General features: G+C 35.3%; 5 protein-coding genes across 10 annotated transcripts; 3 read left to right on the top strand and 2 right to left on the bottom strand.

Moving 5' to 3' along the window:
- The first annotated feature begins 2,416 nt into the window (after positions 1 to 2,416).
- Positions 2,417 to 3,387, top strand: LOC110871840 (photosynthetic NDH subunit of lumenal location 2, chloroplastic). Its single transcript, XM_022120592.2, has 2 exons — positions 2,417 to 2,974; positions 3,202 to 3,387. The coding sequence occupies exons 1-2, from the start codon at positions 2,450 to 2,452 to the stop codon at positions 3,298 to 3,300; spliced, it is 624 nt and encodes a 207-aa protein (XP_021976284.1). The 5' UTR covers positions 2,417 to 2,449; the 3' UTR covers positions 3,301 to 3,387.
- On the bottom strand, positions 3,317 to 4,543 carry LOC110871841 (casparian strip membrane protein 1). The gene is made up of 3 exons (XM_022120593.2): positions 4,253 to 4,543; positions 4,046 to 4,169; positions 3,317 to 3,698 (listed from the first exon to the last, which is right to left on the bottom strand). Exons 1-3 carry the CDS (start codon positions 4,471 to 4,473, stop codon positions 3,468 to 3,470), a joined length of 576 nt encoding a protein of 191 aa, XP_021976285.1. The 5' UTR covers positions 4,474 to 4,543; the 3' UTR covers positions 3,317 to 3,467.
- A 952-nt stretch (positions 4,544 to 5,495) lies between these two features.
- LOC110871842 lies at positions 5,496 to 8,906 on the top strand. Its single transcript, XM_022120594.2, has 7 exons — positions 5,496 to 5,624; positions 6,651 to 6,725; positions 7,300 to 7,362; positions 7,458 to 7,505; positions 8,295 to 8,348; positions 8,500 to 8,563; positions 8,654 to 8,906. Exons 2-7 carry the CDS (start codon positions 6,678 to 6,680, stop codon positions 8,746 to 8,748), a joined length of 372 nt encoding a protein of 123 aa, XP_021976286.1. The 5' UTR covers positions 5,496 to 5,624; positions 6,651 to 6,677; the 3' UTR covers positions 8,749 to 8,906.
- A 768-nt stretch (positions 8,907 to 9,674) lies between these two features.
- On the bottom strand, positions 9,675 to 15,240 carry LOC110871843 (KH domain-containing protein HEN4). Of its 4 annotated transcripts, none has more exons than XM_022120597.2 (5): positions 15,132 to 15,240; positions 13,324 to 13,923; positions 11,258 to 11,854; positions 10,178 to 10,327; positions 9,675 to 10,026 (listed from the first exon to the last, which is right to left on the bottom strand). In XM_022120597.2, exons 2-5 carry the CDS (start codon positions 13,897 to 13,899, stop codon positions 9,970 to 9,972), a joined length of 1,380 nt encoding a protein of 459 aa, XP_021976289.1. In that variant the 5' UTR covers positions 13,900 to 13,923; positions 15,132 to 15,240; the 3' UTR covers positions 9,675 to 9,969. The 4 variants fall into 4 exon arrangements, with proteins under 4 accessions (XP_021976289.1, XP_021976287.1, XP_021976288.1 ...); XM_022120595.2 differs by having other exon boundaries at positions 13,324 to 13,946; positions 15,132 to 15,231; XM_022120596.2 differs by lacking the exon at positions 15,132 to 15,240 and adding an exon at positions 14,837 to 15,125 and having other exon boundaries at positions 13,324 to 13,946.
- Positions 15,241 to 17,655: 2,415 nt separating this feature from the next.
- On the top strand, positions 17,656 to 21,319 carry LOC110871845. 3 transcript variants are annotated; one of them, XM_035976383.1, is made up of 5 exons: positions 17,669 to 17,811; positions 18,132 to 18,263; positions 18,618 to 19,179; positions 20,060 to 20,094; positions 20,162 to 21,319. In XM_035976383.1, the coding sequence occupies exons 3-5, from the start codon at positions 18,858 to 18,860 to the stop codon at positions 20,948 to 20,950; spliced, it is 1,146 nt and encodes a 381-aa protein (XP_035832276.1). In that variant the 5' UTR covers positions 17,669 to 17,811; positions 18,132 to 18,263; positions 18,618 to 18,857; the 3' UTR covers positions 20,951 to 21,319. The 3 variants fall into 3 exon arrangements, with proteins under 3 accessions (XP_021976291.2, XP_035832276.1, XP_035832275.1); XM_035976382.1 differs by having other exon boundaries at positions 18,044 to 18,263; XM_022120599.2 differs by lacking the exon at positions 18,132 to 18,263 and having other exon boundaries at positions 17,656 to 17,811.
- The last annotated feature ends 5,168 nt before the right edge of the window (positions 21,320 to 26,487 follow it).

Here is a 26,487-nt window from a genome sequence, read left to right as displayed (position 1 = left end):
TTTGTTGACTTGTCTCGACCTCATCATGTGTGTCTTTTACAGAAGGCTATTTTGGTCTGAAGCAGGTACCTAGAGCTTGGTTTTCCAAGCTATCTCCTGTTCTTCTTACTAGCGGGTTCACACGGTGTATTTCGGATACTTCTCTGTTTGTTTAGCATCATGATACTATTACATGCTATGTCCTGGTTTATGTTGATGATATTATTATCATCAGGAGTTCTTCGCCGTTTGTCACGGAGTTGATTGCTCGATTACATGCTCAGTTTACACTCAAGGATTCAGGGATTTTATCTTATTTCTTGGGTGTTCAGGCGACATTTTCTGATGATGAGCTATATCTCTCACAGCAGCGTTATTTACTTGATTTGTTGTAGCGGACTGGTTTATCAGAATGCCATTCTCTATCTACCCCTGTATCAGACGCCATTTATCTCGTCATACAGGCACTCCTTTGGCTGATCCTACCTTATATCGGAGTACTGTTGGGGCATTACAGTACTTGATCTTGACTCGACCTGTGATTGCTTATGCGGTCAGTAAGGTGTCTCAGTTTTTACAGTCTCCTACTAATCATCACTGGGTTGCTGTCAAGTGTATTTTGAGGTATCTTCGTGGTATTGTTACACATGGGTTGAAAATTCGTCGGTCAGATAGTTAAGATATTTATGGTTATTCTGATGCTGATTGGGCGGGTTGCCCGAATGATCAACGTTCTACCACATGGTACTGTCGAGTTCCAAGAAACAACACATTGTTGCTCGCTCGAGTACTAAGGCTGAGTATCAAGCTTTGGCACATACAACTGCTGAGATTCAGTGGATTACTTCATTACTACATAAGTTCCATATTCCGCTTTCTTGTCCACCAACTCTTTGGTGTGACAATCTTGGAGCTACTTATCTTGCAGTCAACCCAATGTTTCATCGGCGCACAAAACACATTGAGATTGACCTACATTTTATTCGTGATATGGTGATATCTCGAACTCCCTGTGTTCGTTATGTTTCTACCATGGTTCAGTTAGCAGATTTATTGACCAAAGGGTTGTCTTCTTCTCGTTTTGACACCTTGAGGTCTAAGCTTCACGTGGTTGCGCCCGGTTCAGCTTGAGGGGGCATATTAGAGAGTATGTTAGTATTAGAGAGTTGTTAGTTAGTTGAGGAGTTAGTTAGGGTAGTTTTCAGGTTATGTATATATAGAGAGGTGTGCTCATGTATTTTTATTATGTTGATTGAGTATATGATTCTTCTCCATTGAGCTTTACCATTTCCTTTAAAAACTATTAAAAGTAATAGAAACAAATCAAGTAAAATAGAACTTACAAATGAAGATGTATTTGAGTATATATCTCTCTGTGGTAGGTCCTCTTTCAATTAAAAACGCGCACTCCAATTTATTAAACATTGGGTTACAAACTCAATTTTTAAACCTTTTTTCTTCACTATGTTTGGGCTTTATGGCCACTTAATAAAATGAAACCATAAAAATTCAGAGGGGAAAGGTTGGTGCCAAGTTTCAAACCGCAACCTAATGTATTAACATGGGAGCGTGCAACCATTAGAGCTACAACAATATTATTACTTTATTTGGAAGTACATATTTTTATATATAAATATAACGAAGAAAACTTTTTTAGGGCCCTCAAAAAAATTAAGTTTGTGCTGTGTCATACCCGGCACGCCCTCTGGACCGGCCATGTCGGAGCTTCATGTGAAGTGTACAACTAGAACGATAGGCTCCATAAACAATAGCTCGAGACATCAATTCAATCTTTAACTCCAGACAATTCATGTCGTCATGAACTGACAGGCCGACACGTCCTAACCCTGACATTTAACATATAGTAGAGAGAGATAATGTGAACGCGACTACCACGACAATACATTGAACAAATAGCTACTACGCCTCAACAAGACATAATGCAACATGGATGAAATCACCCACTATACGATCTCACATATGGTGCCTCAGGCATACGACATCTTTAGCTAACAGTCTAAAAACATTCCCCAGTAATTTTTTCCACCTCCTTTATACGATAAAAGGTTAGGTATTCTCACAAATCACATCTCATTATTCACAATACGCCTACTTTTTCATATGTTTTCCCAATGCTCACTCTCACTTGACCAAACTAAGAATTGCTACATGTGCAACCCTTGAAGTAAAAAAATCATAGCTTAAAGTTCACTTTCTCCAATATTGTTACTAAAATCCCAATCCAATACCAAGAACTTGTAGCAACGGTGGAGAAACGAGTGAGTAAATATTCATGTTTTGTAACTTATAACAAAAAGAGAGTAACTTTAAAAATACATGAGTAAAGTAGTAAACCTCAAGGTCCTCTATGAAATTGATTAAAGAAGATAACGAATGCCAAGTCATCAAAAGCAAAGGCCCATGTTGAAACAACGGGCAGCAACACAACCCTGCCCGTAAAACCCTACTCATGCATTACCAAGTGTTTCATCATACTCATCTCCCACCATATCCTAAAACCATGTCCACCATTACAAACCACACCACTTTCTTCCACCTCCATATCACCACCTCCCACCACCGTCATCGCCGCCCTATTCCACCAATACGAGCCACATTATCCAATGATGAAACCCAACCCACCCGCCGGAGACTCATCATAGCCACCTCCATCTCACTATTAGGTTTAAAAACCCTTAATTCTGATGTAGCATTAGCCGAAAACTGGGGCACCAGATCGTTCATTAGGGAGCGGTTTTTCGAGCCGGGGTTGTCACCAGAAGATGCGGTGGCTCGAATTCGCCAGACGAGGGAGGGGTTGCATAGCATTAGAAACATGTTGGAGACAATGTCATGGAGGTATGTCTTGTTTTATATAAGATTAAAGGCGGCGTATCTTTCGCAGGATTTGAAGAATGCGATGTCGATGGTACCGGAATCCAAGAAAAGTTCGTACGTTAAAACTGCTAATGAGTTGGTTGATAACATGTCTGAGGTACCAATCATATGACTTTGTTGATTAACTATAATGATTTAAAATGTTATAGATAAGTTTGTTGCGTAACCAGGGGTTAAGAGGGTTTGCTGACCACGGTCAACATGACTTAGTGGAATTTTTATATATAAAATAAGTAGAAGTAGATTAGTTTCAACTAAAAAGTTCTGGTTCCGCACTGACTATGTATCAATATGTTAGTGACGTGGTGATTTTTTGTGTTGCAGTTTGATTATTATGTTCGGACGCCGAAGGTGTATGAATCTTATCTATACTACGAGAAGACGTTGAAATCGCTTGATGATCTTGTGGCGGTACTAGCTTAGTACCATGTATAAATGATGTCAAATGATCTTGTTTTTTGATGTAAAATGAACATAAAGTACAAGAAAGTTTAAATTGCTTACAATGCATCCAAATATGTCACACGAGATTGAAACACAAGGTAAAATTACACACAAATGTAACCCACATCATAAGATTTGGGAAGAAATCAAAGCACACGTCTTGCTTGTCGAGATAACGCTATGGCACCAAGCAATATTGTTAATATAAGCATGACGATTCCTCCAAACGACCCAATGAGGGAACCGGATGCCATTTGACAAAAGTCCCCGTATTGTTGGCACACCGGTAACCAGTTTGTGGAACTGTTTCCGTTGTGAGCTAGATAAACAATTGATGCGGCGGCAGATGCCCCAGCGGTCAGAAGAGCTAGCATGATCTTTAAAAAAATGATAAATGTTAAATTAAATTTACTTAAATATTTCACAATTTTAAAACATGTATCATGGTGTACCTACCTTAGTCTAGTACAAAACATAGACAAGGTAGGGATACAACCAGTGGCGGAACCAATGAACAAGGAGGGGTAGCCCGGGCTACCCCTCAACTCTCTTTTCGTAGTGTAAAAATACCCTTCAACTTCGTTTACGTAATGTAAAATTTTTATCTTTTTATACAAAAGATACCTCTAATCCCCCCAGAAAAAAATTGGGATACCCCTGAATTTTCGAGCTAGCTCCGCCACTGGATACAACAATTATGCATTGAAGATAAATGTTTTATTACCGTGTCGAGGATAATCAAGAGTATCCTGCTTCCTCTTGCCGCACTCCTCATAATGTGAACGATGGATAACGGAATAGTGAGAACAAAATACGCAGCCAGAATCGCGTTCACAACCACAAACAACCTGACCCAAAGAAGGATGCTTTTAAAGTTATATTTATGTATACATTAAATTAAATTTGATACAAACTATTTGGTAAAACTAACCTGAAAGACCTAAAGTCGTCATATTCTGCGCTAAACTGCACAAACCGAGTGAAGAACGGTAGAGTTTGTTCATTGGTTCCCATAGCAATGGCGGCACTTAAAGTACCCGCGATACCCACAAGACGCAAAATAAGATCAATGATCGAGATCCCTCTGTTTGCTCCAACGGGCACCGGGACCTTGGATGCATCACCCTTTTCCAACCGTCCTGCCTTATCCATTTTCGGTTTTCGACTCTTGAAAACTTTCAACAAGCCTATGCAGCCGGTTAACTAGATATGTTGTAAGATGGTATTGAAATAGTTTGATGAAAAAATAAAGCAAAGTGTGAGAATTTATACAACATGATTAAGCATTGTTGAGTTGGTATAAGATTTATTAAAACATGGTGTGTTAGCTAACTTAACCTGCTCAACTTTGGGTACCAACTTCCTAATTCCTACTCCATCAAATCATCCATTTCTTGAACTTTTTTGCTGGATTTTTAAAAAATACTCTTTTTATCTTTCACTTTATGGGTTTTTATAATTTTTTTTATCCAAATTGGAATAAATATTAAACAACTAAAAACAAGTATAAACTAAACTAAACTTCATGATTGTTGTGTAACAAATTTGTCAATGTTTGTTTGACTATGGTTTGACCTCACATTATTCAAAACATGTTATGGGCACATAGCCCATTCCAATGATGGGCTAAACAAAAGAAAAAAAGAAATTCTCTCAAAATTCTCAACTCCGATGGATACAGATAACTTATTAATTAATTAATAACATAAATTTAGAGTTAACTGTCATTTTCGTCCGTATAGTTGAAAATGTCACTTCAGTCAAATTAAAAATTACGTCAGTTCTGTTCTCAACATTTTTGAAACGTGTCACTTCAATTCAAAAAGATAACGCCTTGCGCCAGTTCTGTCCTCAACGTTTTTAACAGCGCGTTACCTTTTTGGACTGAAGTGGCACGTTTCAAAAATGCTAAGGACGGAATTGACGTAATTTTTTTTTGAATGAAATAGCATTTTCACCAAATCATAGGGACGAAAATGACAGTACAGTTTCCGGGTGAACGCCGTAACCAAGTCTGGCCAACCCAGCGCGGGCCCGGTTAAGACATCGTAAGTCTGGGCAGACTTGGCTAGGACCGCCGATTAGGCGGTGTGACAATCACTCAAAAAGAAAGTCAGCGTTAAAAAAAAAAAGACTAAAATTTAATATTTTTTTATCTTTTCTTCTTGGGAATGAAAACCTTAAAAAAAAAAAAACAGAAAAAAAAACCTTGTCTGAAATCTTGATTTATCTTTAAAAAAGACAGAAAAGAAAAAAAAAATCTTGATTTCCCTTTGCGAAGTTCCTTCATCCCATCGATTCAGGTAAAAAAAAATCAAATCTTGATCTTCAAATCAACTCTTTTTCAAGATTTCTTGTTTGGGTCATAGTTAATTTCACTACAGTTCTTACCCATGTAGTTGAATTAGGTTTTGTTTTAATCTTTATTAAGTTAGTGAAGCAATTATGACTATACTTGTTTAATCTCTGCAATCAATGATGTGGGGTCTTCATTTCTTGAATTATTAGTAACTAAATTCACTTAAAGATTCAAACTTTGGAATCTCTGTTTGATTATTTTTTCTGGGTGTTCAAATTTATGTTAATATTCATCTTCAAATTTGCATAAAGTTTTGGATTATATCTAGATCTGCCAGTTTATGTGCAATATGATCCAGTTGATCCATCCATATATATATATGAAAAACTAGGAACAAGCTCAATACGATTACAAACTAATGGTAGGTAGGCGAGCAACAAGCTGCGCCGCTACCTCCTTCTGAATAGCAAACCCTACCCTGCTAAACACAAAATTCTGCCCCTTAACATGTGCGGTGTTACTGTTTACCACCTGTTGAACCCGCTTTAGGAACCACACCGCGTCAGGGGTGAGAGCGCCAAAGGTATCAAAAGCAAAAGGGACGAACACGTGCTGATTCTCGATGCAAGCTTTTTCGTGTTTAGCTACTTTGCCCGCCTCTGCCTTGGTTATCGCCTGTCCTACCACAAACCCGTGGTCCCTTAGCCCAATGAGGGGGGACACACCTGTCAAATCGACACACGCGTGTTTCCCTCCCTCCCATCCAAAAACAAGAATGTCAGTGGGCCGTAGGGTAGATCTCCCTTCTAACGGATCGGTCAAGAAGTTCACCGGAGCTTCCTTTTTTGCCGAGATCCATCCATTATATGGTCAAAATGACAGATTATGTGATATATGCATCACTCTTGTATCTATATTCACAAATTTGGTAGATCTTGCTTGTGTTTATATATAAACTCGCAATCAAGTTGATATCGTAATTTCGTATTCTTTACTATTAATCAATGCTAAAGGTTTGTGTTCCTTATAGGTGTTGGTCAAACTCGATAAGATCCTAATGTCGGAAACAAATGATGGCAACCCGATGCCCTCAAAGGAGCAAGAGGTATACATAACACTTGAACATTACTATATTTTAGCATTTGTCGAATATAGTTTTAAGATTAGCAACGATGTTATACTTTCTTGATGTGTTATGTGTCATAGTTGTTAAAAGCCATCGCCTCTTGCGCCTAGGCCCGTTTTTCAGGCGAGGCAAGGCAGTTGCGCTTTAAGTCAAGGAATTTGCGCTTTAATCTCCAGGTGATGGTTCAGGCGCACATTCCGGCGAGATTCCTACATTCCGGATAGTTTCCGGCCAAATTTTCTAAATTCGACAAGATTCTAGCCAGATTTCTACTTTTATCTAAGGAAAACTACTTTTCTACACTAATACACTAATATTTTTAGAACTTTTGGTTCTAAATAGATGATATATAGTTTTATATAATAGCTTTTGTTTATTTTATTTGAAGAATAGTATTCTTTTTCTAATACATAATATATTTTTAACTTTTTTTCATTATGCGCTTAATTTTTCTCAGGCCCTCGCTTTTTTTGCGCTTTGCGCCTAGGCCCCAGGCAAGGCCTATGCGCCTTGAGTGTGCTTAGCGCCTTTAATAACTATGTTGTGTGTATAGGAAGCTGTAATCAAGAAAAAGTATGGAGGGTTGTTACCGAAGAAAAACCCGTTGATCTCAAAGGTAAAAAGTTTGCATTTTTTGTGTTTATTTGTATCGTGAAGAAAAACGGGTCATATAGATTATGTTTTGACACCCTTTTCGCCAATCTTGCACAGGACCATGATCGAGCGTTTTTTGATTCGGCTGATTGGGCACTGGGAAAGGTAATTAGTTGATATGTACACTCTAAATGTATATATCGTTATGATTTATTGCATACGGAACCTAATTTATATAGAAAGTTAGATACCAAGTTACCAATTAGATCTTGAAGATTCGTTATCATAATAAGATCATGAACGACACTATAAATGGAAGATTTTCATGGTTTAAAGAGATTGAAGTTTTTATGTGCGCCGTACTTGTCAATAGCAATCGCTACGCTCGCTATAGTGAATAGTGTACCGTATAGCCATATAGGTCTAGTCTCGCTATAGCCCTTGTAGCGATAGATAGCGATGGTAGCGACCTTTAATTTTTTTTAATATAAATATCAATTAAATATAGCTATAAAATAGTTGGATTTTAGGTTTTTGTTAAATACACATGTAAAATAGCGTATATACAAAGTATTTTGATATAATATACGTATAAAAAAATTTTAATTTTTTTTTCTCGTGTATCGCTATTTATAAAATAGTGCCCGCTATTTATCGCTATTCACTATACCAGTGGCGAAGCTTGACATTTCCGACCCGGGGGGGGGGGGGGGGGGGGAATGTATATACCCAAAAAATTCTATAGAACCGGGGGCTCGAAAACGTATATACCAAAAAATTTCTATACGGAAGCTATATACATAACACTACTGAGCGAAAAGTCCGACCCCCCCCCCCCCGGCACTATGCTACATACCTAGCATATAGGTATCTTATCGCTATCTGTCGCTATTCGCCTTAACAATTACGATGTGTGCTTGTTAATACTAAACATGGTTATTTATTGCACAAAAGCAAGGATCCCAGAAGAGTAAAGGACCATTAGAGGCGCTCCGCCCTAAATTACAGGTATTCTATACTTTCTTCATTTGCATATGATGAAATTATGTATTTAAACTGTTCACAAAATACCGTCAAAATATGTCGATAACACCGACCCAAACGACACTTGGTTCCTATGCATAGATGAAACACTTATGAACATTTTTTCATTAATCAGCCAACACCACAACAACAATCGCGTTCAAGGCGCTCAGCTTACGCGCCAGCAGGTGAAGGAGAAGGTATATCTTTCAAAATTAAAAAAAAATAAAAAGTTTAAATTTTTTCAAACAAATTTCTAATCTTTTGGTGTGTATTTTGTTTATCTACAGTGGATGGTGGTAATGCTGACATGGAAGGTAATGCTGACATGGAAAATGATGAAAAAGATCTTTCAAAAGATCAAGAAACAAACCCTTCTCAGTGATTTGGTTTATTTCAAGGATTGATCTTATGATGAATAACATTACTGCATGTGGTACTTTGGGACCATGGGTCTTGTTCATTATTACCATAAGGCATATTGTTGCATCTTTGAAAGTTTTACTATTGGGTAATAATAAAGTACTTGTGTTACTTGTTTAACCGTGTTATATGCATTGTCTGTCATCATCATACTCAGTAAATCTCACCAATAGCAAAGCTAAGGTAGGGTCTGAGGAAGGTAGATGTAGACAGCCTTACATCTACCCCGTAGGAATAGAGAGACTGCTTCCCGTGAGACCCCCGACTCGATTGTAGTTTTATATGCATTGTGTGTGATAGTTATAAATGAGGTTGAGCTTATAAATTATAAATCTTTTAACTCTTGTTTTTAATTTGAGAGTTAAAAGGTTTTACCTCTTTAATTTAGTATAACCTTAACATGACCCACTTAATAAACGGACAAGTCAGGTTAAGACCGACCTTGGGTTGAATCTTAACCTTTTCAAATTTGGTATAACGTTAACATGAACAGTCTACTAAGACCATCTGTAATGGTTAATATCTCCTAAGGGGTATTTTCCATCACGTCGGCGTCATAACACCCCTTCAAAAAATGTGTAATGGTTAACGCCCTTAATGCCGTTTCAGTCATTACTTTCCATTTTTTTCTCCTGGCATTATACTAGAAACGCTCTGATCCCTTCATTCCCCTATAACATCCACGGGGGTGGTGTTGGAGGTGTAATAAATACTCCTCACGCCCCTATAATGCCCATCACGCATGGTCTAAACGTCTTATTCAAGTCAACCCAAACATAACCTATGCATGTCAGACCAACCATCATTAATTTTAGTATAACCTTAACACGAATTTTATTAACTAGTTAGGTCAACCCAAACATGATCCATTCATGTTACACTATCTCAAAATGTAATAATATTTGTATTAGATTTGGGTCATGTTACAGAAATACCATTCCTCTATTACCAAATATTACAATAACCATGCTCACATACATTAATAAAACTGGCTTTGAAGTGTTTATAAAGACAAATTACCATTCCTAAACTAGCTATACCTTTCATGGGACAAAGGTGGTACATTTATAATACACAAAACAGACAGATATCCGATGAAGTGAAAAAAAAACCGCGATTGCTGTTCTCTGAAAAATTTAGACAAAAAACATACATAATTTAAACATCTTTTTAAATCGAACGATTATGGCTTCATACGCCCGGTGTACGCGCCATACGCTCCGTAACCACTTCCACCGATCTGTAAACACATAATTTGTAATCACAGTTTCAACAGAAAGTACGTTTTTTTTTTGGTAAAGGGTTACCCCGGAGATTCTATATATAGACAACAGAAAGTACGCTTATAAAAGTTTATAACTTACATCACGTTATGTGATTTATATCATTACCTGCGAACCACCATAACTACCATAACCGTCAAACTCTGAATCGTATCTCCCAGACGAGGATGCGTATCCGCTGGTCTCGAATATATTAGCTCTTAACCGCGTCGTCACTTGCAGCAGAGCACTGCTCACCACATTGATATCTCCGGTAATCTACCAAACATTACATTAGACCACATTTAACAAGCCATAACCAACATATTCAAACTTAAACGTTAATAATTCATAATATTAGAGTAAATTACAAGAATCGTCTTTTATGTTGGACACCAGATTGCAAACTATGTCCTTTTATCTTCAAAAATTACTAAAAACGTACTCGATGTTTACAAAACCTTGCACATCATGTCCTTTAGCCCTAACTCAGTTAGTTTTCATGATTAAATCTGACCAAGTGAACCCACATGAGGGTATTTTGGTCATTTTACCCTAAATACTAAAATAAATAATCATAAAAATTAATAAATAAAACAATTATGTGGGGTCCATTTGGTCAGATTTAACCATGAAAACTAACTGAGCTAGGGTCAAAGGATGTAACGTGCAAGGGTTTGCAAACATCGAGTATGTTTTTTGAAGGTAAAGGATATAGTTTGCAATCTGTAATCAACATAAAGGACGATTTTTGTAATTTACTCATAATATTATTATATGAGTTAGCTGTCATTTTCGTCCCTGTGGTTTATCCAATTACGCCAGTCCATGCCAAATTTCAAATTTGTACCATTTCCGCCGTCCCTGACATTCTTGTAACATGACAGTTCCGTCCAAAAACTTAACGTCTATTAAAACCTGCCGTTTTAATGAAGGGTAATAATGTCATTTTCTTTTTTTAATTTTCTTAAACCCTATTAATAGGGTTTAGAAAAGGGGGGAATAAAAAAAGGAAAATGACAGTTTCACCCTTCATTAGACAGTAGGTTTTAACAGACGTTAGTTTTTTTAACGGAACTGTCCTGTTCATGTTTCACGAATGTCAGGGACGAAAATGGTACAAATTTGAAATTTGGCCTGAACTTGCATAATTGGACAAACCACAAAGACGAAAATGGCAGTTAACCCATAATAATATTATATATATACCTGAACCATCTCTTCATCTTCAGATGCAACTTTGGGAAGATTTTCTTTACTTAAAATACGAATACTTGCTCTAGTTAAACTTCTCATTTCGGAAATAATCGCACCACCTTTACCAATCAAACAACCGATTCGCGAAGCCGGTACCAACAATCGGGTCGTGAACACAGCATCACCCGGCTCCCTTTCGGTTTTTTCACTGCACCGTGGCTGCAATCGCAAAACCGCATCAATTGTCGGCGACGGTTCTTGAAACGCCTCTTTCGCAGATACCGTTATCAGACAATCATCACCCTCGGATGCTGAGCTGTCAACTTTAATCATCGCACCAGATTCTTGCCGGATTTGTTTGATGATTACGCCGCCTTTACCAATCACACTCCCGATGTTTTCAGTTGGACAAACTAACCGAAGCGAGAATTCCTGTGCAGGGCCCGTTAGAGCAGAATTGGGCACCGCGAAGCCCGCGTAACCACCGCTGGTTTTGTAAAGATTGGATGAGGATGACAAAAGTTGGTGTTGGGATCGCGATGGATTATCGTGAAGCCGACACGCTAATTGAAACAGGGCTTTTCTAACCACTATTGCATCACCACTTATCTATTAAATCATTAACCACCGATAAATTACAGTAAATCAAGTAATTAACAACTAACAAGTGATTTGCAACCGAAGATTATACTTCATATATTATAACTAGCGGGTTATACCCGCACTCCGAGGCGGGCGGCGGGCCTATTTTTTGATAAAATTTCAATGTGAAAAAAAGGTTCAAAGGATAAATTCACTTCCTATTTGTAGTTAACATATTTAGAAACATAAAGGCTTACAAATTGATAAGAAAGTATTTAGTTAAATGAAGTATAGATGTCATATTACAGAGTACAGACTAGTTAGATTTAAATAGTTTGATATAATTTTTTTATCAAACCAAAAAAAAAAAGTTAAAAGATTTAGAAAAGTGGGTACAAAATATCGTACCGAATTTATATCATCTAATGAAAACGTATTATATTTGACCCTACTGGTTTTCCGAATAAAAGTACGTCAAAACGTACATAAAAATAAGCACGAAAATGTATTATATTTGACCAGACATAATTCCGAAGAAAAATTATGTCGAAACGTAAACCAACTTGAATTTATACCGACACGTGCATAAAAATAAGCACGTAAGAAAATAGTGTCTTTCAAGTTAAAGAACGATACCGCACGTTCCGGCGGTGTCAAAACGTAAAGTGCTTGAATGTAGTGAAAACGTATTATATTTGACCCAACTTATTTCCGAAAAAAACTGAAAGTTACGTCAAAATGTAGACCAACTGAAAACGTACATAATAATAAGCATAAGAACATATTATATTTGACCCGACTCATTTCAGGGAAAAATTTACTTTGTAAATCAACTTAAATCTATACCAACACGTACATAAAAATAAACATGTAAAACTCGATTACGAAGTCTTTAAAAAAGTTAAGGGGTATAAGTCCCAACTTGGTTTTAAAAAACGCGCCTGAGGCGCGAGGCGCACTAAGGCGATGCTTCTGGGGCTTTTTCGCTCAGCGCCTTGTGTAATTACAAGAAGCGCCCAAAAGGCGCACATTTTTGGGTTTTTTGGGGGGCTTTTTGGCTTGAGGCGCGCGCTTCATGTATCTGAGGCGTTTTTCTACAGAAAAAAGTTGTACCTTGGGTTTTTTTACTTGTACATGTAAGTAAAATGGTATAAAAGCCTTATTTATGTTAAAACCAAGAGTTAAAGGTTAAAGGAAGTTAAAACCTAAGGGATATGTATGGGATATATAAAAAAATTATATAAACACCTTGCGCCTCAGGTACGAAAAGCCCACCGCTTTTGCGCTTTGCGCTTCGTGCCTCAATTTTAGACCCCGTCGCTTTTGTGCGCATATCACTTTTTAAAACCAAGAGTCCCAATGCTAAAAGTTGAGGGGTTAAAACCTAAAAAGGTATACAAAAATTCAAAAAACACAAAAATGACAAAAAAAAAAAAAAGAAGTCAAACTACTATTCGCAAAAGTTGAGAATTGTAATATAGTTAATTAATTAATACCTGGAGAAGCTCATCAGAAGTTAATGCACAACGTGGCAAATGATCATCACCCAAAATCTTAATCTGAGCGCGTGTTTCATTGCGTATGTTCTGAACAACTTGCCCGCCTTTTCCAATCACACAACCGATCTGATCAGCAGGAACCAACAATCTAACAGTAACTATTTGAAATTCATCAAACTGGTCATCAACCGGTTCTTCAGCAATAATTCTATCATGAACCTTAAACAAAGCATCAAGCGCAGGTGCAACAAGATCATCATTCTCTCCAAACCTATTGGTTTCCTCACTCGAACTATAAATTATCACTACACGCTCCTCACACCCGAGAACCGTGTCGTTAATTCTAATCTTGGCTTGAGTTTCGGACCTTAACTGCTTCACGATATCACCACCTCTTCCTATAATGCTTCCGATTTTCTTATTAGGGCATAGATAACGGTAAACAGTATCTTCAGGTCCTATAGCGTTTGATTCTCGTTCATCTTCGGGATTTCTTCTTTTACCTCCACCGTTAAGAGGATTATCGGATTGATAATGAGATCTTTTCCCGTAATCATTTTTCTGGCCAGACATGAGGACTCACTCTCAATCAAAGGTCTGAAATTAGGTCAAATATTCATCTGAAAAATGAAGTGAAAATGTATCTAATAACATGAATTCAAGCATTCATCAATCATATTCATACGCTATAACATCAACCGTCTGAAATTAGGTCAAAATTTTATCTCAAAAAATGAAATGAAAGTGCATCTAATAACTTAAATTCAAGCATTCATCATTTCATCTAGGGCTGCAAACTAACCAAACGAACGCGAACAAGGCGTTGTTCGTGTTCGTTAAGGAAATAAATGTGTTCACTGTTCATGAACACTTACCGAAATAAGATTTTTTGTTCACTAAGGAATGAACGTGTTCATGTTCGTTCGTTAATTTTAGGTAACAAACACAAACAAACGTTCATGAATAGGAACGAACACAAATGAACGTATATTAAATTTCAAATAAGGTATGTAATATACAATACACTAGATATGTATTAAATATCTTATCAAATGATGTATAACTGGAATTTTGAACTACTTATATAAAATATGATAATTAAAAGCCCTAATTAACTATCATACATGAACATGTTACCGAACGTTCACGAACATAAATGAACCAACACCGCCTCTGTTCATGCTCGTTCATTTAACTAAACAAACAAAACTTTGTGTTCGTGTTCATTCATTTATCAAACAAACGAACACAAACGCACGTCCCGCCGCACGGTTCACGAACGTTCGGTTCAAATGCAGCCCTACATTCATCAATCATATACATACACTATAACATCAAAGTTCTGAAATTAGGTCAAAATTTCATCTCAAAATGGAATGAAATTGCATCTAATAACTTAAATTCAAGCATTCATCAATCATATTCCTACACTATAACATCAAATTAACAAAATTACTGGCGTCAAACTACAAAATCAATAAATCACACACCAAAAAAACCCTAATTTCACCTCAAAGTGCATATCACGAAGTGAGTGTATGAATGATTCAATTCAATTCAATTCAATTGTTCTGTTCACCAATATAACACTCAGATTGCGAACCAAACCTCAAATTTTCAATAGAAATTGAAGATAAATGGATATGAAATTATGAATATGAAATTGTAAGCGTATAGAGGATAAATGGATGAATTGAAGTTTGTAATTATGATTATATGAGATTTGGAAGTTGAATTGCAGTGATATAATGAGTAAATTGTATAAAAAAAGGGAGAATTTAAAGGAGAATTATGGTGAATCTTACTTTAGGGTTTGAAGGGAGCTGAAGAAGAAGAAGATATGGGATAAATTGTGGTGAGTGGGGTTTAGACGTTACCGGCACCGTTAGCCGATATTATTTACTTCACTTTGCTTATTACACGCGCCCTAAATAATATTATCAAACTATATTTTTTTGTTTTTTTTAACAGACACCTTATGTCTGTTCACCGCACTCCTTATATTAGAGAGTCTCGTTGCCTCATTCTTTAACTTCAAAGTTTGGTTTGGGCGTTCACCCGAGGAAACCGTCACAAAGGCATAACTTTCTAGTGTAATAATAGGTGTGATAAAACTCAGGTGGGCTTAGAAATCGAACTGACAGCCTCGTACAAAGTCTAGCTTAAATCCTCCATTACCTTAATACCAAATGTTACATTAATCCTACTCTAAATTACATCAATCCATCATAATCTTCACTGTATGCAAGATATTAAAGTATTGAACCCTGTTCTTCTTATCAAAAGGCAGAAACTCTAACATATTAGCACTCAATTTTTTATTTATGGTTTTCTTCATAAATTATAACTTTGTATATATTTTATGCAGAACTTGGATTTCGTTTGTTCGTTAACGTAAAACTTTATGAAATTTGTGTCATTTATTTTGTAATTTATGTTAACTTAGTCTTGGGTTTCATTTTGGTAGCTCATTTGCAAGATGGGATGTATTGGTAGAGAGTTAGGGTTGCTGTTCATGAGTCGAGTGCAAACTTGAAAAATTGCTCATGAATCGAGCTCAAGCTATAAAAATATAACTTGAAATGAGCCAAACTCGAGATTTCAATCATGTAAGCTAAACGAGTCGAGTTTGGCTCGATTCATTTACACTATGGATTAGCATTTGGTACTTAGCATGGGTACCGAATTTCCCGTACCAATTTTTTGTTAGCGAATCGGTACCCACTTTTTAGCGTTTTCGGCACCAGTACTTTCGGTTCGGCAAGATAGCGGTATTTTACCGAAATTTACCTTCAAACATCGGTACCATACCGATACCACTACCGTACCAAATATTTTCGGTACCGGTACCCAACTTTGATGATTTTCGATAGCTGTACCGAACTCATCTCTAATTTACACCCCTACATAAAACCTCATTAAATCTATCTACTATAATAAAAGAAACCAAGTTTTGGACACGTGTCATTCATTGAAGCCATCTATTTTTATAGATAATTAATATCAATTAAAAGATAATTATACAATTAAATTTAATATAAATTTAAACAATTCATATAGGAGATAATATATATAATATTTTAAAATAGAGTAAATTACAAAAATCGTCCTTTATGTATGTCACTTATTGCAAACTGTGTCCGTTGTCTTCAATAATTACAGAAAACGTACTCGATGTTTGCAAACCCTTGCAAGTTATGTTCTTTAGCCCTAACTCAGTTAATTTAAATGATTTATTTATTTTATTAAACTAAAATAGTTAAGAGTAGAACCTGTTTCAAAGATGTTTAAAAGGTGTGTTATTGGTTCTATATTTATATTTTCGTGTTCAATTCTCAACTCAAATACGGTAATCACTATGTTTACGTGACATTTATAAAAACAATCACCCCAATCACCCCATCCATCGTATATCGAGTATATCCGTTAGTTTTTTTTAAGATATAAATTTTTATTAGATTCATTCAACCCGTGTAATAAACGAGTTTTTTTAAAGAGATAGCATTTTTATTTTTTACTATACAAAAGTACATTTATACAACTCGTGTAATACTCAGGGTTTTAAAAATATAATTTTTTTATTATGTAGTATATAAAATTAGATTTATTCAACACATATAATACATAAGATTTATAAAGATATAACTTTTTATTGTTTGGTATATAAAATTACATGTGTTCAACCCGTATAACACAGCCTCCCGCTTTAGTCTCCCTAACAGTCGAACTTAGTCTCGCTCCTCAGCTCGACGAGGTTCTTAAAAATGTAACTTTTTTATTATTTAATATATAAAATTAAATTTAGTCAACCCGTACAATACACGGGGTTCTTCAAAATATAACTTTTTTATTATTTAATATATAAAATTACATTTATTCAACCAATGTAATAAACGAGATTTTTAACTATATATTGTTTTATTATTTGATATATAAAATTGCATTTATTCAACCCGTGTAATAAACGAGATTTTTAAAGATATATTTTTTTATTATTTGGTATATAAAATTTTATTTATTTAACCCATGTAATACACGGGGTTCTAACCTAGTAGAAAATAAACTAATAACAAGTGATAATAGTGCACTTCATATGACCATTAATACAGTAAAGTAATATTATTGAATATACAATTAAAAATAACGAATTTTGCAAATTGGATTTAAAAAATTCGAACCCGTTGTTTTTGTCTAATAATAATCCTAACTGAGTTTATTCTCGACAGCAGTCCTAATCTTTTCATTTTATTTGTATAATAGTCCACCTTTAAAAAGAACCCGTTTAGATTATTTAAATCCAATCTCCGAAAATGAAGGATATTTATCAAGTAGAAAGAAGAAAAGTGAAAAGGTAGGTAGAGACAGAAGAAAAGAGGAAAAAAAAGGGGGCAATTGAGAAACAGTGCCACTTTCTCCGTCAAATTAGGGTTTCTGAATTTCAACAACATTCCATCAATTCATCTTCCAAACTCGATAATCATCACCGTAAGTACACTCACTAATCATTACTTTATCATTCTTCATCTTTCAACCATTCTTAACACCTAAACATAATAATCCACATCAGTCATTCTACCATTGCAGAATCTCAACTTCATCGTTTTCGTTTCAATTTTCAATTCTGTACTTAGTTTAGTTTAATCCGTAATTAACCTCTGTTCTGTCAATTGATTGAGTTGGTGAACAGTGTATGTTTTTCAAATTTTTAATTTTTTAGTTACAATTTCTGTTGGAAAAGCAAAAAAGGGGCCAAAAAGTGGTCAAAGTTTTCGTCTTTAAACTGAAATGAACTTCAACCAAGACAGAGGGCGGGCAAAGTAGCTAAACACGAAAAAGCTTGCATCGAGAATCAGCACGTGTTCGTCCCGTTCGCTTTCGATACATTTGGCGCTCTCGCCCCTGATGCGGTGCGGTTCCTAAAGCGGGTTCAACATGTGGTAAGCAGTAACACCGCACATGTTAAGGGAGAATTTTGTGTTTAGCTGGGTAGGGTTTGCTATTCAGAAAGGGGTAGCGGCGTAGCTTGTTGCTCGTCTACCTGCCATTAGTTTGTAATCGTATTGAGTTTGAAATTTGCATTTTTTTTTTCTTTAAATTTTTTTTTTTAATTTTTTTTAATGATTGCTTTTGTTTTGATTGTTGTGCATATCATTTTTATGCTCAAACAGATAGTACTAGATATAAAAGCCATACTTTAGTTTGGTTACAAAATAGTTAGCTTATTCATGATTAAAGTTTTCCTTCAACTTTGCTTAAAGTTTTATGTTTTCTTTAACTGTTTCTGTTTGAAGTCTGCTTACATGCGTAAAAACCGTAGTACGCCCGTTGAAGTCTTGAAGATATGTGTGGTATGCGTTGAAAAGGCTTAAGTTTGTATGATCAAGTTTAGTGAGATAGTTAAAGATTCAAGAAAGCCGTGAAAGAAGAACAATCTTTATCTAGTATTATTCCAAACGATAGCTAAAACGGGGTCGCTGTGTTGTGTGGCTGCAAGGCCACATGGGTCAAACGCAGCTAGCGTTGACTGGTCCATGGGCCCACACGAGCCGTACTGGAGAACCAACACAAGCTTCTCGCCTCCACCACCGAGATGGGATATGAGGTATCATTCGGAAGGTCAATCGTTCGGTTCTCAAGAGGGTAGTCAGTTGTACGGATCTTCTACGTCGTCGAATAGTAGAGAAACTAGAAGCTGGTTAAGAGGTGGTTATGTTCCTAATCATCAACATTCGGTTTCTGATGGAGTTGGGCTGTATATTAGTAGCCCGTCTGACTTTTCTCCAGCTCAGCAGTGGACCCCTCCCGCAATTCGAGAAATCGGTGTTGAAGAATTCGGAAATTCGTCTACGAGAGGTAGTTTTTTTATTCACTGTAAGCTGAAGCTTTGGATGAAACTTGTTTTGGGTCAACCCAACTTAGCTTGTATCCATAACTGCCTGTTTTGAGTTTTGACCCCAACCTTAGTTTTAGGGCTGCAAATGAACCGAACATTCAGCGAAAAATTCGTGAACCGTTCGGCGGGAAGTTTGTTTGTGTTCGTTCATTTAATAGATGAACCAACACGAACAAAATATTTTGTTTGCTGTTAAATGAACGAACATGAACAAAGGTCACGTTCGTACATTTATTTTCATGAACATTCGGTAACGTTTTCGTTTGTGTTCTATAGCTCATTAGTGTTTTGCATTTTTTTAATTTTTATCTTTTTATTTAAATACTGCAAAATTACGACAAATAAAATATTTAATAAGTATCAGTGTATTATATATTTTGTTCATGAACACCTGTTTGTGTTCATTGGTTTCCATTTGTGTTCATGAATATTACTTTGTGTTCATGAACGTTCGTTTGTGTTCGTTACCTAAAATTAACAAACAGACACAAACGAACACGAACACGTTCATTTCCCTAACGAACGAACACAGACATAAAATCTCGTTCGGTAAGTGTTCATGAACAGTTCATGAACACATATATTTCCTTGACAATCGAACACGAACATGTTACTATTATTTTATTATTCTTCTTATTAAATTTTTTTTTCGAGTTCACGTTATTCTCCACCTGTTTTTTTTCCTTTAAATTCCTCCCATCCTCACCTTTTTACATGGCATATATTCTTCAACCATATTTTCGTGTGTTGTTTTATCGAAAGAACATCTTATACGATTCGATATCTCTTTATTTCTGCATAACTAATATGTTTTATTTTACCGTTTATTTATTTTTGCAGTTTTAGGGTCTATATCCGTCTCACCAATCATCGAGGTACATTACTATATTAAATATTATCATTTACATTTATGCGGTTTTCGTAACACAATTCGGTCTTCAGGGAATTTCATTTTCAGCCCCTCAGGATAGCCGACCTTCAGTTTCTTCTCTTTCCGACGGTAGCGATTACGAACCAATAGCCAAATCACAATCATCGCACCGAAACTTTACAACACGGCGTTGCTTCATGTCTAAACCGGTCCACCCGTTGACTTTTCCGCCAAAAGAAAACGCGACCGTATGTCACGAACATCGGTTCAGCATGGCTAGTTATGATCTTGATTTTACTGACGTTTCCGAACCGATCGAACCTGATTCGCTTAACCGACCATCCATTAACCAATTGTATGTTTACAAATGTGGTCTATGTGAAAGGTTTCTCTCCCAACGATCACCATATAGCTCTCACCGGATCGTTAAAAGCGGAGACTTTCCGGTCACCGGAGTTCTTCCGTGCCGCCACGTCTTCCATGCCGAATGTTTAGACCAAACAACACCCAAAACCCGTAAAAACGACCCTCTTTGTCCCATATGTGGCAAATCCGATGAGGAAATTACGTCTCCCGAGCAACGGGTTTGTTCGAAACTGAAAAACGGGTTTCCGAAACTTAAACCGTTTCGCGAAGACGGACCATCTAGACCATGGGGATGCACCCAGGCGGGTAATTGTGTTGAAGGGGCTCTAACCGCACCGTCTAAGAACACCATGCTGTTACTTAGCCGTAACCGTGTTAAAAAGAGCCTGTCATTGAAGAGTAACTCGAGTAAGAAAAATGGGTCTAGCGGGTCGCCTGACCCAAGTGCAGTTGGGCCGTCAAAGACGGCATCTTGTTCTGGTAAGAAGTCATAGAATCGGTATCCTGTTAATTCACGAATGCGCGAAATGTGGTTTTAAGTTTTAACATAGTAGAAGAAGTGCATATGAATAGTTTATCACTTTGTGTAGGATGTAAACCATCCATAATGATATTCTAATTGCTGACGTGTCAATGCAAAGTAGTTGGATCTAAAAGCCCGTTGGGCTAAAGTTCGTTGGGTTGGATCTAAAAGCCCGTTGGGCTCAAGTTCGTTCTACCCAGAGTGTCGAGACGGTTTGAGAATTGAAACTAGACAAGTACAAATAGTACATTTGATAGATTTTTAAACGTGATATATATGTCGTTTATCGTTACATTGATATTTACCTTAAGGTCGTAATCAGAAGCGTTAGATATTTTTTTATGTAACTGTACCGTCACATAATAAGTGCTTGATATGAAAGTGAATGTTTTTATTTTCTTCTAACGACGAATGCAACAAACTTAGTATGCAAACTTAGTATGCGTGTTGTGTCGGTGATAATCATGTAATCATCTAGTGTTGAGACGATACAACTTCCGCCCTGGTGTAAACAATGACTAATATAGTTGCTCAAACGATAAAGTAAACACTCTGTTGGTTAAAAAGTTCTGATTCCGTCACTATGGGTGGCTAGCATATGCTAGCATTGTAACGGTTGCTAGTGCCTTACTAGTTTATTTATAATATAACATGTTGGCCGTTAAAAAAAGATTATCTTTTCTTCATATGTTATAAAAACCGTTATCGATTTAAAAATAATTAAAAAAAAAACATGAAAGTGATAAAAAGGTATGGATTTTGTGATTTTACAAAAATGGAGTCAAAAGGAGCACTTAGGTCTAAACGATAGATGAGTGCACTAAGTTTGCTAATGCAAGTCCATGTGAGGTAAGGACCCATTTGTAAAAGCAATTTGGCTTTTTAGTAGTCGATTGTTTGATTTCCCGGCGATTAAGCGTATCGATAATGTGTACCGACACATTTACTTGACTCAAAAGTATGTATGGAAACTTGGCCATAACTCATAAGTAAATACAATATGACTATATGAACACTTATGTAGGGTTTGTACATTTTTTTATTAAGTAGAGTTTTATATAGTCAAAGATGAACTCTAACAAGATACAACTTTTATACATTCAAGTTTAAACTATGGAATTAAATCCCAATTTGTTTAAAACTACTCAAATAGAACTCTTTCATTTTATGATTAAAAATCCTAAATTAGATTGGTCAAACTTTTTTTTTTCAAAGAAAAACAAAAAAAAAAGAGTATTGATCCATTGAAAAAAGGTGGAAACAAAATAAATATGTTTGTAAGAACATATTGGACCAACCATGTGAGTTTGTCAACCAAGAAAGACCTAACTTCCTCTTTCATCATTCTTTGATCCATTGGTTTTTGAGTTGTCACACCATTCAAATTTCACACAAGACAACTTGTTCATTGGATAGTTGAAACAAATTAGTGCACTCTACATCATGCCCTTGTCATTTGGGCACACATGCATAACAAATTAGGGCACTCTACATCATCCCTTCTTGTGAAAAAATGGTAATTGTTTATTATAATAATTTATTTGTTCATTCATATGTTTATTTCCTTTCCCATTTAAAATTAGGAGTGCGGAATCCTAACATGACACAAAAACACGATATAAAGATAACAGGACCTCTGCGACTTTGAGTTTATTATAGACATGTTCAAATCATTTTTGAATCGAACTTGTAAACACGTTTAGCTAAACTGGTGGTGTTTGGGTCATCCTAACGGATTTGCGCATCGACCCGCTTATGTTTATATATATATTTTTTAAATGTATTATATGTCATAGCTTAAATTGCTTAAGTATATTAGGTCATAGTTTAGTAGTTAAACAAGAAATAAAGTTTACGTATAAAAAATTTATGTTCCTGCCAAACTATGAACAAACATGTGGTGTTCAGGTCAACGTGTCTATCTCGATTTTTCTATTGTGTTTAGTTTGTATAAAATTTCCGGATTCAAATCGAGTTTGATCCACTAACTCGATCACAATCTATCTAGCGCTTTAGCTCTAATAGTTAAAATAGATATACGGTTTTTGCATGATAACAAATATCAACTTGTGGATTGTGAAAACTTCTCTCCGCTTCACACCAAGAAACACATACATGTGAAAGCACTATTATTATTATTATTATTATTATTATTATTATTATTATTATTATTATTATTATTATTATTATTATTATTATTATTATTATTATTATGATTATTATTATGATGATGATTATTATTATGATTATTATTATTATTATTATTATTATTATTATTATTATAAACAACTTATTTCATTAAATTTTCCTTAAATATGTCAATTCAAGTAATAATTTGAAACTTGACGTTACATTTCTTTTTTATCTTTTTATGTTGTTACATCAACCAAAACGTTAGAACCCATGTGAGATGCGGCCAAGACTACTAGAGACACTTTAACCACTACCACATGCTTTCTACCATACACTAATTTGCTTTTTTTCCTGTACATGATTACATCTCACAATCATAATCCATCCTCTAATCATATAACTGATAAAAATGGACCCGTATAAAACATCTGATTTAAAACGGGTCCAAATAAGCTACAACCACCTACCGCCACTATTTGATGGGGTTGCCATTGTTATAACCACCTTCACCGCTCCACCACCATAGTCGATCCTGGCACCTACACTGTCACCATTGTGATCACCTCCTCCACCATTGCTACTTTGATCACCGCCGCAACCACATCTACCCCCACCTCCGCTGCCACCACATCATTATCTCTAGTAGTCATCATAAGAACAAATATAGTCAGTGAACCCGTTCTGACCGAACCTGCTTGTATAACATGTTATTATACTTGTTTGTTTTGACTTCAACTCGTGTCGACCCATTACAAAACTTACCCGACCAATTTACTACTCATATACATGACACATTTGACTAAGTTAACTACTTATTTTATGTGTAAAAATGTGAGGCCTTTTTTTATTTTTGATTTTTGTAAAATGGGTTATTATAAAAATTTCAAAATCCTAGATGTAGAGGCAATAATAGAGAAAACAACTAACACATTTCTCCATTAACGGGTGACTTACTTATCAATCTAAATAATTTTGTGAATGTATAAAACTGAGATAAAAACAATAAGAAAAGTGTTTATGAGTAAGATAGAGATAGTGATGGAGAATTAAAATGTGGAAAGTTTTTTTTTTCTTTTAAATAAACAAAGTTTAGAATAAATATGTTTTTTTTAAATATAATAGATGAAGATAGAGATTCTTTTGAGAATGTTGTAAGAGTGTACAACATGATTAAAAATTAAATATCACTCTAATGTGGAAAGTTTTTTTTCTTTTAAATAAACAAAGTTTAGAATAAATATGTTTGTTTTTAATATAATAGATGAAGATAGAGATTCTTTTGAGAATGTTGTAAGAGTGTACAACATGATCACAAATTAAATATCACTCTGGGTCCTATTAAAATCTGGTTGGTTGGTATTACATTTTAATAATTAAACTAGTATTAAACGTTCCCGCGTTGCAGCGGGGGACATAGACCGTGCCAAGTAGCATTAATGCTACACACTTTCAGCGATCAACAACACCGGAAAAACTCGTAAAAATAAAATAAATAAAAAGGAAAAAATAACACCGAACGAAAAGTATACGTAAAATCGTTGAACCACGTATGCCAGTTGTGACATGTTAATTCGAAGAAATTAGACTGAATAGTAAAAATAGAAAAGAGTTACTAAGTCGATCTAAGACCACGCGCGTTGCGACGAACCTGTCAAACATGGAAAAATAGTCGAAAAAACTTTGAAACCCACACGTACGTTACGGCGTTTTTACTCGCAAAATTAGAACGAAACGTAAAACAAAAAAATTGCCAAAAGATGAAACATGCGTGGATCAAAGTTGAAAATAAAAATGTGTTAGGGTTAAATTGTAAAAGATGAAAAGTTTTGAGTTAAAATTGAAAAAAACAAAAAGCTTAAAATGCAAAAAATGTAAACCTTTGGTTAGAAGTGAAAAAACAATTTTTTTTAAAGACTCCCTATGCTTGAAGCACATTCATGAAGCATAAACATCTTCCTAATTTATAATTTATAATATAATTAATTATTGTGAATTATAAAATTATTGTGAACTAGGATTACGACCCGCCGCAATGCGGCGGGGATTCTTTAGTTATAACTAAGTCAATTTAGGACCCGCATGTTATGTTAAACCTGTCAAACGGAGAAATATAGACGATGTAAAAACGTTCACCAACACACGCACGTTGCGTCGTGTTAAGCCACAAAATTTAGAACCAAGCATAAAGCGAAAAATTTGCGGAACATGAAAATTATAAAGGACCAAAGTTGAAAGTAAAAAAAGTTATGAGGATAGATTGCAAAAGATAAAAAGTTTTGGGTTAAAAGTAAAAAAAAAACAAATAGCTTTAAATTAAAAATAATTTATGAAATACTTTTGGGTGAAAAGTAAAAAAAATAATCAATTTTTTTGGAAAACTCCCAAAGCCAACGTTACGACAACCATATGCATAAACATTTTTTCTTTGAAAACCCCACAAAGCACACCCCGCGTTGCGGCGATGCGTAAAATGGTGTCAAATAGTACTAATGTCACACAACCATAATTGACCACCAACACTGACTCGACCTAGGATATGCGTGTTGCGACGAACCTGTTAAACATGGAAAAATAGAGGTAAAAACGTTGAACCACACATGCACGTTGCGTCGTATTAACTCGAAAATTTAGAACTATACGTAAAACGAAAATTTGCGAAAGATGAAAAGTATAAGTGAGAAAAGTTGTGAAGTTAAATTGCAAATAATGAAAAGTTTTGGGTTAAAGTTAAAACGACAAAGTATATAGGGTTAAAATTGTAAAAAGTGAAAACCTTTAGGTTAAAGAAAAAAAAATCAACTTTTTTTTTTGAAAAACACCCAAAGCATAATGTACAAGTGATAATGCATAAGAAAGTTACAAACTAGATGAAAAGTATAAGTGAGAAAAGTTGTGAAGTTAAATTGCAAATAATAAAAAGTTTTGGGTTAAAGTTAAAACGACAAAGTATACAGGGTTAAAATTGTAAAAAGTGAAAACCTTTTGGTTAAAGAAAAAAAATCAACTTTTTTTTTTGAAAAACACCCAAAGCATAATGTACAAGTGATAATGCATAAGAAAGTTACAAACTTATATATGGAATAATTAGGTGTCATTAAATTTGGTCATATAGGGAATTTAGTATACACTTGACTTTTAGGTGAGAAATCAGAAATGTCCTGTTTTTTTGAACCTAACGAGACAGTGTCCTCTAGTTCAAACAAACCACCACAGTCAAGCCAGAGAACATTGAATTGTCCAACCACAAACTATGAACCATCCTGACCCTTGTCAGCCTTAAATGGACGGTCCAGGTTCAATACAACACAATAACATTAAATGTTATTTTCCATGTATTATTGTTATTATTTTTTTTTACGTAGGATGAACTTTTAT

This window comes from Helianthus annuus, chromosome 8 (assembly GCF_002127325.2).
Source record: "Helianthus annuus cultivar XRQ/B chromosome 8, HanXRQr2.0-SUNRISE, whole genome shotgun sequence".
NCBI classification, from domain to species: Eukaryota; Viridiplantae; Streptophyta; class Magnoliopsida; order Asterales; family Asteraceae; genus Helianthus; species Helianthus annuus.
Note: the sequence above shows the minus strand (reverse complement) of the source record. Positions and strands in the feature narration are given on the sequence as shown.

Excerpts from the sequence above, each read along its gene's own strand:
- LOC110871840 (XM_022120592.2), top strand. The coding sequence starts at position 2,450 with ATGCATTACCAAGTGTTTCATCATACTCATCTCCCACCATATCCTAAA. Across the intron at positions 2,975-3,201 it reads TGGTTGATAACATGTCTGAG|TTTGATTATTATGTTCGGAC; the intron begins GTACCAATCATA and ends TTTGTGTTGCAG.
- LOC110871841 (XM_022120593.2), bottom strand. The coding sequence starts at position 4,473 with ATGGATAAGGCAGGACGGTTGGAAAAGGGTGATGCATCCAAGGTCCCG. Across the intron at positions 4,170-4,252 it reads GACGACTTTAGGTCTTTCAG|GTTGTTTGTGGTTGTGAACG; the intron begins GTTAGTTTTACC and ends TCTTTGGGTCAG. Across the intron at positions 3,699-4,045 it reads TCTTGATTATCCTCGACACG|ATCATGCTAGCTCTTCTGAC; the intron begins GTAATAAAACAT and ends ATTTTTTTAAAG.
- LOC110871842 (XM_022120594.2), top strand. The coding sequence starts at position 6,678 with ATGTCGGAAACAAATGATGGCAACCCGATGCCCTCAAAGGAGCAAGAG. Across the intron at positions 6,726-7,299 it reads TGCCCTCAAAGGAGCAAGAG|GAAGCTGTAATCAAGAAAAA; the intron begins GTATACATAACA and ends TTGTGTGTATAG. Across the intron at positions 7,363-7,457 it reads AAAACCCGTTGATCTCAAAG|GACCATGATCGAGCGTTTTT; the intron begins GTAAAAAGTTTG and ends AATCTTGCACAG.
- LOC110871843 (XM_022120597.2), bottom strand. The coding sequence starts at position 13,899 with ATGTCTGGCCAGAAAAATGATTACGGGAAAAGATCTCATTATCAATCC. Across the intron at positions 11,855-13,323 it reads CTTCTGATGAGCTTCTCCAG|ATAAGTGGTGATGCAATAGT; the intron begins GTATTAATTAAT and ends ATGATTTAATAG. Across the intron at positions 10,328-11,257 it reads AAGATGAAGAGATGGTTCAG|ATTACCGGAGATATCAATGT; the intron begins GTATATATATAA and ends AATGTTTGGTAG.
- LOC110871845 (XM_022120599.2), top strand. The coding sequence starts at position 18,858 with ATGGGCCCACACGAGCCGTACTGGAGAACCAACACAAGCTTCTCGCCT. Across the intron at positions 19,180-20,059 it reads CGGAAATTCGTCTACGAGAG|TTTTAGGGTCTATATCCGTC; the intron begins GTAGTTTTTTTA and ends TTATTTTTGCAG. Across the intron at positions 20,095-20,161 it reads CCGTCTCACCAATCATCGAG|GGAATTTCATTTTCAGCCCC; the intron begins GTACATTACTAT and ends TTCGGTCTTCAG.